General features: G+C 38.9%; 1 protein-coding gene across 1 annotated transcript; it reads left to right on the top strand.

Annotated features, from left to right (window-relative positions):
• The first annotated feature begins 377 nt into the window (after positions 1 to 377).
• Positions 378 to 4,401, top strand: LOC128223212 (uncharacterized protein K02A2.6-like). The gene is made up of 5 exons (XM_052932503.1): positions 378 to 636; positions 826 to 1,149; positions 1,656 to 2,090; positions 2,183 to 2,422; positions 2,657 to 4,401. Exons 1-5 carry the CDS (start codon positions 378 to 380, stop codon positions 4,399 to 4,401), a joined length of 3,003 nt encoding a protein of 1,000 aa, XP_052788463.1.
• The last annotated feature ends 7,474 nt before the right edge of the window (positions 4,402 to 11,875 follow it).

Raw genomic sequence — 11,875 nt, 5'->3', positions numbered from 1 at the left:
TAAAATGTGTTGAATATTTAAACTGACTATGTGTAAGCCTTTATGATTCTTTTTGTCATGTTTAATTGGCAAAGTCGAAATATTATTATTAAAGCCTGTATTTCTTTTTAAATCAGTTTGGGTATTCACCGTACATGACGTAAATGGATATATATTTTGAGGCTGACCCGTAGGTTGTAACAAATAGTCAGAGTTGTAGTGTTTATCCAAGGGACGCAATCGATGCCTTGCTTAATTATATGTTTGCTTACTGATTTTCACGAGGATATAATATTATGCATGCTAGTTCCGGTTTCAAGAAATAAACATGATCAACTCACGAGCTGAGTAATTGTCTTATTTGCTTAATAATCAGAACATTAAAATTGGCGACGAGGATGGCCACGCAATTGCCAACGTTTCCACCGTTTGTTGTTCAAAATGCGGCCGGGGAAAGCCAAAATACGGCAGGAATAAGATGGCAGAAATGGATCCAAAAGTTAGAAAACTTGCTGTGCGCCCTTGACATCACCGTTGACAAACGGAAAAAGGCACTGCTGCTACACTATTGTGGTGAAGAAACGTACGACATCTTCGACTCGTTTTCGGACGACGACAAGGGAATTGGGGCCACCAAGGAAGTCCCAAATGGTGAAGGTAGTAGAACAATGCCGGACGAATATACTAAGCTTTGCCAATCTTTCAAAAACTATTTCACGCCCAAGCAGAATTTGAGTTTTGACATTTACAAATTTCGCCAGGCAAAACAGGAAGCTGGCTAGTCGATTGACTCATTCTTCACCCGCTTACGAACACTCTCTAGCACATGTGAATTCCATGACAAAGACAATGAAATTCTGTCCCAAATCATACAGGGATGCACATCATCGCGCATAAGGAGACGGGCGTTACGGGACAACTATAAACTAGATAAGTTAATCGAGGAGGCGCGTGCTTTGGAACTATCGGAAAACCGAGCGAGCGAGATGGAGTCCGGGCCAAGTAGTAAGCAGGTCAACGCGATACACCAGCGTGGCCGTGGACATCGGGGTCGTGGTCGTGGTCGCTCCAATACATACTCCGAACATACTCGAGGTCGCGGTCAGAGTCAACATTCCCGTGGGCACAGAGGAGGTGTCCGACCTGATACCAATCAGTGTGGGAACTGCGGTAACAATAAGAATCATCAACGTTGCCCTGCTATCGGACAAGTTTGCAGAAAATGCAACAAAGTAAACCATTTCGCTACGGAGACAACACCAAAACCAGAACATCTAAGTGACGGTAGTTCTGATGAATATGTCTTAAACTTAAGTAGCAAAGATAAAGTGCCATCAGTACATGTTAAGGTTTTTGAATCAAAAATTGAATTCCTTGTCGATACAGGCTCGAGTGTTAATATTGTGAATGAAGATGTGTTTCAAAAATTAAGACCCAAACAAGCACTGAGACAACCTGTACCCTTAATATTTGATATGGGTCGTCAACGCCATTAAATGTCGTAGGTTTTTTTGTTGCAGAGATGTCATTTAAGAACAAATCCATAAAATCAGAGATTTATGTTGTTAAAACGAATGACTGTAGGCATTCCAGCTGTCTGATGGGGGCAAAAACTGCCCAATCACTGGACATCATCCACTTTGCTTTTAGCTCTGTTTCCGCTTGTTCTGTTCCAGAGCAGTACCCTCCCCTTTTCGATGGCAAGATGGGCAAGATCGAGGGGACGAAGGTGAAGCTCCACATTGACAAGGAGGTGCCTCCAGTTTCGCAGCGTCATAGACGTATTCCCTTTCATGCACGTAAGGATGTTGAGGCAGAGCTCAAGCGTCTTGAGGACCTCGACGTGATTGAACCGGTTTCAGGACCGACCCCTTGGGTCAGCCCAGTCGTTATTGTCCCCAAAAAGTCTAAGGGTGTCCGCGTCTGTATCGACATGAGGGAGGCCAACAAGGCCATCTCACAAGAGAAACACCCTATGCCAACGGTCGAAGACCTGATGGCTGATCTTAACTCTTCTGTTGTTTTCAGCAAACTTGACCTTTCAAACGCCTATCACCAGTTGGAGCTCGACGAAGACAGTCGATACATCACCACATTCTCAACGCATGTCGGTTTGAGGCGTTATAAGCGGTTGTTATTTGGGGTGAATGCAGCATCAGAGATCTTTCAGAAAAAAATGCTGACTTGTTGTCTGACATTCCAGGTGCGAAGAACTTGTCTGATGATATTATCATTCATGGAAAGTCACAGGCGGAGCATGATCGAGCTTTGAAGTTAACGTTAGACAGGCTTAGTAGCAGTGGTGCAAAGCTGAACAAAGAAAAATGTATTTTCTCTGTTAACAAGATCACTTTCTTTGGGCATGTTTTCAGCAATGTGGAAATTTCAGCGGATCCAGCAAAAATCAAAGACATTGTTGGTCAGGCAGCCCCACAGAGTCCAGGTGAGGTCAGGTCGTTCCTCGGTATGGTCCAGTATGTTGCTCGGTTCATACCACACTATGCAACTTTAACTGAGCCTTTGAGGCGACTTACAAGGTAAGATGTGCAATGGTCATGGTCCGATCACGAACAAACATCTTTTGAGAGTCTCAAATCTGCACTCTCAAGTGCACAGGTGATGGTATATTTTGATCCAAACAAATGTACCGAAGTTCTTGTTGACGCATCCCCTGTAGGTGTATCCGCCATACTTACTCAAGAAGGCAGAGTTGTCTGCTATGCAAGCCGTGCCTTAACTGATGTTGAACAACGGTACTCACAAACTGATCGTGAAATGCTAGCTGTGGTATATGGTGTCGAGCACTTCCATTTGTACCTATTTGCATCTGAGTTCAAGGTGATCACCGATCACAAACCTCTTGTTGGTATTGTTCACTCTCAGAAACCAGCTTCTGCTCTTATGGAACGATGGCGTCTACGCCTGATGCCGTACCAGTTTGTCTTGGAGTATCGTCCTGGCAAGACAAATCCCGCTGACTACATGAGCAGACATCCACATGACAAGCCAAATAGGGACAATGCTGCAGAAGCATATGTTGCTTACATAAGTCAGCATGCAGTCCCAAAGGCCATGACCTTAGAAGATGTTAGACGTGCCACGCAAGAGTGCACTATTCTGCAACAGGTCATGATTACGATTCAAAGTGGTAGATGGTGGGGTAGCCCAAATCTTACACCATTTGTTCAATTCAGAGACGAGTATTCTATTGTTGATGGAGTCATACTGCGTGACCATCGTTTGGTAATTCACGCCTCTCTGCAGCGTCGTGTTGTTGAACTCGCTCATCATACTCACCAGGGTATAGTGAAAACCAAGCAGCTGATCAGAGAGAAGGTATGGTTTCCTGGCATTGACAAACTAGTTGAGGATACTGTCAGAGCTTGTGTTCCATGTCAAGCTTCGTATCCAGGGCCAAGTAAACGTGAACCTGTGAGCCCAACAGCTCTCCCGTCGAAACCTTGGTCCGAAGTCGCAGTGGACTTTGGTGGTCCTTTTCCATCCGGTCAATACTTGCTTGTTGTTATTGATGAACACAGTCGGTTTCCGGAGGTTGAGATTGTATATTCAACGTCTGCAAAAGTTGTATTACCTAGGCTGAGTGCCATATTTGCACGCCATGGTTATCCTGATGTTGTGAAATCTGATAATGGTCCACCGTTTCAAGGACATGAGTTTGCAGATTTTGCTGTGACGTGTGGTTTCAAGCACCGAAGAATCACTCCGTTATGGCCTGAGGCCAATGGAACGGTTGAGCGATTCATGGGCACTCTAAATAAGTTTGTCCGTGCTGCTGTTGCTGATAACCGTGATTGGAAAACAAATCTTTCCAGCTTTCTCATGCACTATAGGGCCACACCTCATAGTGCTACTCAAATATCACCCTTCGAGGCACTGACTGGTAGGAAGATGAATGTAGGACTCCCAGAGATTCCTAAACTAGAACCAACTTCTGTCCCTACACGCCTATCACACAATGATGCAGTTAGTAAGGCCAAGATGAAGGTGTATGCAGACAAGAGAAGACACACCACCCAATCTAATCTGTCTCAAGGTGACCATGTCTTAGTCAGTCAGCGCAAGCTAGATAAGCTTACACCGCCTTATAACCCAGACCCGTATACTGTCATAGAAACTAGAGGTAGCATGGTAATTGCTGGTCCTGATGGTCATACCATTACCCGCAACTCTTCACATTTAAAACCGGTTAAAGCGGAACTATCAGTCCGGGATGAGGACTTGGGGCCTGGCGCAGCACAAGATCCCCCTGATGAGTTCCCGGAGCAACCCGCTCCATGCCCGCAAGCTCTTTCTCCTGTAAGACCAATGCCCACTCCGATCTCTTCTCCTGCTCCTCCTAGGAGAAACCCCAGTCGTTCAGCTGGAATGCCAAAGAGATTTAATGATTTTGAATTAGGCTAAGTTTAGGGTTAAACAGAGCTTACTAAATACAAGTTTAGAGAAAATGTTTTGACAAATAATCAATCAGTATTGCTTTAGTTTGCAGACTATTTTTGTACAGTTTACTCTAATGTTGTAAATTTTACTTTTCATTATTTTTTTTATGTCTCTGTTTTTGCAAATGTCTCATTTACAATTGTTCTCTGACTTTAGTTTTGAGATTAACATCCATAGTCATTTCATTATCAGTATTAAATGAGCAATTATCTCTACATATTTTGGTATGAATCTAGTCAGTTTATTAATCAGTGCAAATAACATTTAAATGAATGTTCTAGTCGAATCCAGTCTGCAATGTACCATTAAATTAATCAATGATGTTATTTTGGTCATTAAATACATTGCTGTTTGTACCTATTTTGATGTTGTGCTATTTTGATGTTTACTATTGGTTTGAAACATGTATTTCTGTAATGCATGTATTGATGTTTAAAATGCATTGATGATCATTTGTGTTCATATATATGCAAGTATCATGTTGTAAATATTCAATGTCACTTTCAGTATTAGTTTGTCAGTATTAGTTTGTAGTTAATAGTTTAAACTGAGTTGAACCAATAATGAGTGTTAATTTGGACAATATGTATAGGACGTTACAAGTTTTATTCAACGTTGGGAGGAATGTAGTGTTTATCCAAGGGACGCAATCGATGCCTTGCTTAATTATATGTTTGCTTACTGATTTTCACGAGGATATAATATTATGCATGCTAGTTCCGGTTTCAAGAAATAAACATGATCAACTCTCGAGCTGAGTAATTGTCTTATTTGCTTAATAATCAGAACATTAAAAGAGTTACATGCATTTGTATTCGCACATTTTTGATTGCGATTCCTGATTGAAATTCCTTCATTATACTTGTTCATAATATCACAGAATTTACTTTATATATACAATAATTGTAATGGTATCATTATAAACGTATTACGTGGAATAATTTGAAAAACAGTTTCATTACTTTGATTGTGTTTGTCGGCGGATTCCTAGTATTTCCGGTAAGAGCTAGAACTAAAATGTGTATTTCCAGCATGCCGCCTTCGTCCACACTCGCTGGTATTGTGGTTCTGCATTCTGCAGTGTGTACACCATTTATTACGATCTACGGGTATATCTCGTTCTCTGTCAATGCCGGCATTATTTTGCCGAGGGGATTTATTGTTTATATTGTCCAAGTGCCTCCTTGTTCTTTCACCGCATTGTCCCGCAGATTTTTTTCACGACCCGTCCTTTAAGCTGCTTCGGGTTTATGTGTGTTTCGCACTGCACCGCCGATTTCGGAGTGATAACTTCCTGCGTCTGTTGACCTTCGAATTATTTTCACCGACGTGTTAATTGCACGAACCAAAGCACTTGTTCGAGCTATTGAAATTCATGTAACAGTCCAATGACTCTATTGTCTCCGAAGTAACGTGTGTATATAACAACGGTTTAATTTTGTTTGTACCGGAGGATTAGGCTGGGAAAACCCGAATAACTATAATTCCGGGCTTAAACTATTGCTGCAGGGTACTTATAACGGCCGGATTCTTCACCACGTCATACGATAATTCATCAATGCCGCAAGCTGACCCACTTTTCGATCTCTGCACTATTAAAGCCACTTCCTCGATAGTCACATTTGAATTTAGCTCAGCGTTAGGTTCGTACAATGGGACTGACATATTGTTTTCTAATAACACCTTATGTAATTTCGCTCTGTCAAAATGCACATCGTCAAAATCATTGTGCTCATTGCAATTATACAAGTTGTAAAAGTCATTCTTCCATTTCTCGAAAACAATGTTTTCTTCGTGCGAGATATTTCCCCTTTCGTCAACGATTTCGATTGGGATGGAATTGTCTTTTCTGGGTCCTAGGTTTTGTATCTTTTTCCAGAATTCGTTCGGATTTTTGGTTGTCATTTCCTCAATGTCAATTGCAGTGATTCGTTTATAGTATCGTTCCGTCCTGCGTAGCAGTTTACCAAATTTATTTCTAGACAGAACATACTCGTGTCGAAGCTTAAGGCGTCTCTGTCCACTATCTTTACATTGAAGGAAAACAACTTCTTTATTTCTCATAATATCCCAAAAACTTTGTAAATCATCGTCCCAGAATGGTTCGCGCAATTTCAGGCGCCTGTTTGTTGACTTTGTGGTACCTAGTACCGGTACTGTGTTTCGTAACTCTGTTTTAATGATGTCACAGAGATTTCCATAAATGTCATCCATTTCTGCTTGCGTTTCTCGTGCAATCTCTATTCTTGAAATCAAATTTGGAATGGCTAAGCGCGAAGTTTCACTAGTCATAAAATCATGAGGGAGTCTCTTTAAATTGTATCGCACGCTGCTGGGGTTATCCTCGTGATCTTCACAATAGCGGTTATAGTCCAATTCAAACGTCGCTATCAAAACAGAGTGGTCAGGTATGCGTGATCTTTCACCTAGTAATCCATGAAGCGAATGTTTGTCAACAATGGATTGAGATGATAATACTTTAAAGGTTTTGCACTTACTAAACATGTCATGGGGAATACATATGTAATCAACAACAGCTCTGCCTTTTCGTGATATAGACGTAAAATTATCATTTTCAATCCTTAAACGGCCATTTAAACAACACAATTTTGCATCATTAAGAAACTCTATAAAATCATGACCATGTTGATTGATACTTTTGTCTATTGAAGTTCGCACAGGAATGCTATCACATTGATCAAGAGTATCAGACAATGTCCCAATTCTAGAATTAAAATCCCCTACAATGTACATATTATCACATTCACCATATAAATAAATAAGTGACAATAAATGAGCAAAGAAAGACTGTGCATCTCTTCCCCGCACAGAGTTTTCTGGCGGCAAATAACAGCTAAATATCACAAACTCAGTTTCAGTTTCTTTATGTACGAGTTTCACAGCTAATATCCCATCATAGATTCTATCAACAACTTCAGCGTTGTAGTTTTCAAGTAGAGAACAACGAACTAAAAGTCCAACGCCTCCGGAACCTTTAGGAGCATTTCTATGAAAGTCCGGCCTGTTAAAGCCAAACCACGTATAAGCGTTAACGTTAATGGCATCATTTCCTGTAAGATGAGTTTCACAAATAGAAATAACATCAGCATTAATACTGCTTATCAACTCTTCACGTAAAGTACGATTGTCTTTCGTCCAACCACACACATTAATATGCGCGATTGTGAGTGACCCACTGGGACGGGACTCTTCCTATTGCGTTTCCTGTGGGGTCGTCGGTTGTTGCGGCCCATCTCCTTGGCGCGGCCGGATCCGTCCATTGGCGTCTACACGGAATTTTTTACCATGCGGTAGTTGACTAAGGAGTGTTCTGGCATTCAGTTCTATGAGACGCTCGGCATGTGACTTGCTACTTTTAATATACACATCTTTGTACATTTCTGAGTGCTTAAGTGTGCTTTTGTTTCGGAGAATAAGCACCTTTTCTTGCAGAGACCGGAAGCTGATTTTAACAGGGCCTGAGCTCCCCGGCAGTTTTGACCTAAGACGTGACGCCCCTGTTATTTGCACCGCAGACGCAACTTCCTGTCCGAGCGCGGCTACTAGATCTCTGGCCTTCTGGAGTATGTCCTCGTCCGCCTGGTCACTGAGTCCGGTCGTGATGATGCACACGTCTGGATCATTGAGCCCCGATGATGGTGTGTTACCATGGTATCGGGGTTGATTGTCTGTTGCCGGAAGTGATCCATCCGACCTTGGGGGATCGTTCTCGATGTCGTCCATGCGGCCTTGTATTGATTGTATCGTCGTGAACAATTGATCTATGCGCACACTCTCCCTGCTCATATCCATGACGATGTCCTCCCGTAGTTTACTTATTTTGCAGTCTATTGATGCTGTTAGATCATTTTTTTAATTTGTCTAGTTTGCTGTCAATTTTCTTACTTAGACTGTCTTGATTGGTCTTTATGTCTTTCACAATTGATAGCACTTGTTCAAATTTGTCATTGACGTCATTCATATTAGCATCAGAACTTATTTGGGGGCCACCAGTTGCCATCGTAGGGGTTTGTAGAACGTCTTCGTATAGAACGGAGTTCGCAGCGGCAATAGAATCGCTTAAGCTAACGTTTGCTACGCCGTCGTATATGGGTCTTTTCGATGCATTAAGATCTGTATCCGATGAACTACTTTTCCTGCGCTCAAGGTGTTTTCGTTTGCCCATAGTACATAACGGTACTTTTTTCTCAATTATCGATTAGTATGTATTATAGTCTGTTTCTTTATAATCCGGTGCAGGTAATAACGGTCTTCTAATCAAGCGTGGCGAATTAAGCGTCGTACGCCGTGAGCACATATCACAGTTTCACATGGTGACATTGATCATTACAATCAGAATATATCTTTCAAGAACAAAGAAGATGTCTATAAAGTCATTTTTCCGAGTTACAATATTGACATTTTTCTCAATAATGAAGTGGCATGTACTGAGTAACTCACTGCGTCAAAAATATCCTTTATATAGTCCTTTATATCACACAATATCAATTATTTATCAAACTACCAAAATACGTGACTTTTCCCTACACCGGAAGCGGAAATAACTCAAATAACTGTATGTGCGGCTGTCTGTGCGGCTGTAAGTATGTCTCTCTGTCTATATGTATGTCTGTCTGTATGTTTTAGTATAAGATTGATACGAAAGAAGTTATATTCTTAATGGTGTTCTACTTTTTCTTAAAGATTGATAAGCTTAACACCCCAACTCTTTAATGTAAGTTATATGTAATGGTTTCACCCATAGGGTTTGTTAAAATGGATCATTCCGTTTTGGTCACGTGATGTTAGGGTATATAAGCAGCGAAAGGCATTGAAAGAAGAAAATACAAGAAATACTGTGATACAAAGTATCACAGCGGGCCCACAAACAGATCTACCATGTAAATATTTTGAAGTTGACAACTCAGATATTGATGTCACTGGTTTTTGAACAGGGTTGTTTGTTCAGTGTAACAAACTCGACAATCACAACATAAAATTGCTATTAATATTAACAAATGTCGCCTGTCGATTTACCACTAAAAATATAGTTTGAGAAAGTGCAGACTATATACATTGCAAGCTATGTTTCCAATAACCGAGGTAGATTTGACAAAGCAAGAAGCAATCATAACGCAATATCTATTTAAATCATTTAATCTGTTGAACTTAGATAAAGATAGAATTAAAGTAATATCCCTGCGCCAAAAAATGAATGAACGTCGAAACGTAAACAAAGAATTACTATCCACTCAAAGCGCATCATTCAATCACGTGACACAATGATGAAGCCAAGTGAATTTACAGTCGAAGAGATACAATAAAGACCATTGATGTAAAGCATCAAAGGGCGCCGTTTAATAGTTTATGCATTTGTTATATGTTGAAAAACAAGGAGTGTCAAGGCCAACAAGCATATTATGGTGCATCGAACCGCATCCATGAAATTCTCAAAATATTTGTAGTGTTCTGCTTAACAGCATAGGCTATAGCATTGAAATTGAAGAGTTTCAAGTTGAACATTTCATTAGGGGTGTGGTACATTAATGAACACGACAGAATTAGGGTGCTTGTGCACTGTACTTTTTGTCATTGCCACCTATCCATATACCAAGTTTTATTACAATACCATAAGTAGTTTTAAAGTAATGCTCTGGTCAAGAAAAAGCGGGAAAGGGCAATAATTCTGTAATTAGCTGAAATACAGCTATAGTCATTGTGCACTGCACTTTCTCTCGTTGTGCTTTACTATTGAATGATGTTTAATGAAATTCCAAAAAGTAGTTTTCTAGTTATGCTCCGGACAGGAAAAGGTACAAAGGGAATAACTTTTGCAATTCGCTGAAATAGAGTTATTGTTCTTGTACAGTGCAGTTCTAATCATTTAGGGTGAGGGGGCAACGTCACCATGCTGGAATGACAACTTGAAGGGAAGAGTAAGTTTCCTCAGAAGAAGTGATAGGAAATAACAATTTAACAATTTGTGTAGTACTTTAATAAACATTATCATTTCGTCTGGAAGTTGCAAACATAAATAGAACATAATTATTGAACTGTTATATAAAAAGTGAACATTGTTTACTAGATGAAATGCATTTATAACATAACATGCCTTGTTTTTAGCTGTTTAGGAATACTAAAATATATGAAATTGGACAAATTGCATAAAAATGCATGATAATGTTAACTTCTTCATTTACATGGTAAAGAAGACATGAAAATGGATGTTTTTAGTTGATAAAGATATTAACACAAAAACAGCATGTGTCTTATTGGACAATGGCAAATTTTTCAAATATGATAAAAATAATGCATACAAACTGAATATGTATCAGACTATGTATGAAAGAAATAATACTGTTTCTATTTTTCACAAAGGTTTTGAAATACAACGATGCACATATAAGCATAAATAGGCCAAATGTGCAAAAAATAATAGTAAACAATGTGTGAAAGTGATACTGAACACTTAAAATAATTTATGTGTGCATTAAATGAATATATATCAGAAAAGCAATACTAAATCAAGTCCGAAATGTATAATAACATGAATAACACCCCTTCATGAATATCTTCATAACAAATCAGAGTACATGTAAACAATAATCATTTATATAATTAGTATCAAATGTGTCTAGTTTAAAGTGTGTTTTCATTTGCATTAAATTAATATATACCAGAAAAGCAATTATAAAAATCCTTAAATGTATAAGAAACTGAAGACAACAAAGAATAACACCCACTTATGAATATCTCCAAAACAAATCAGAGGTCACCTTAACATTTATCATTCATATAATTAGTATCAAATGTGTCTAGTTTTTGTGTGTCTGTTCATTATCTTTAAATGAGCATCTTTAAAGTGAACTTCTTATTTGAAATCAATACATATAATTGTATTTATAACACACATCAAATTGACTGATTAAACAATAACTACTTACTAAATAATACATTTACTGAAATATTGTTTACTGATAACAAGCTTGTGACCCTGTTTATAATAGCAGAAAGCATGACAAATATTAAATGATTGTTGATTGCTAATAGATTTACTGTGGTCTACAATAGTATCACAAGGCAGAAATACCATGTTTTATGTTCATTCTTATTAGCAAATTGAACTCAAGAGCCTTCATTAGAAACATTGTTGTTGACATATATCAACCCATTTTGAAAAATCAATCAATAATATTAATGGTGATAAGTCTTATTTGGGAGAAAGAGTGCATCTTTAAAAATAGTGTGTGTTTTTTCACTTAAATATGTAACAATTCAATTTGACAAATGAGACGTATTTTTTAAGTTATAGGAAATAGAAGCAGTAATTGTACATAATACAAAACAACAAAAAAATGACAAAGCTCATTATAACAGGAAAACTATATGAAAACAAAAATCCTTAAAGGCCATAATTATTTAAACTGAATTAAGGTAG

Source organism: Mya arenaria, chromosome 17 (assembly GCF_026914265.1).
Source record: "Mya arenaria isolate MELC-2E11 chromosome 17, ASM2691426v1".
NCBI classification, from domain to species: domain Eukaryota; kingdom Metazoa; phylum Mollusca; class Bivalvia; order Myida; family Myidae; genus Mya; species Mya arenaria.
This window is presented reverse-complemented; position numbering and strand designations above follow the sequence as displayed.

Excerpts from the sequence above, each read along its gene's own strand:
- LOC128223212 (XM_052932503.1), top strand. The coding sequence starts at position 378 with ATGGCCACGCAATTGCCAACGTTTCCACCGTTTGTTGTTCAAAATGCG. Across the intron at positions 637-825 it reads GGAAGTCCCAAATGGTGAAG|ACAATGAAATTCTGTCCCAA; the intron begins GTAGTAGAACAA and ends TCCATGACAAAG. Across the intron at positions 2,423-2,656 it reads GGCAGCCCCACAGAGTCCAG|GTGTATCCGCCATACTTACT; the intron begins GTGAGGTCAGGT and ends CATCCCCTGTAG.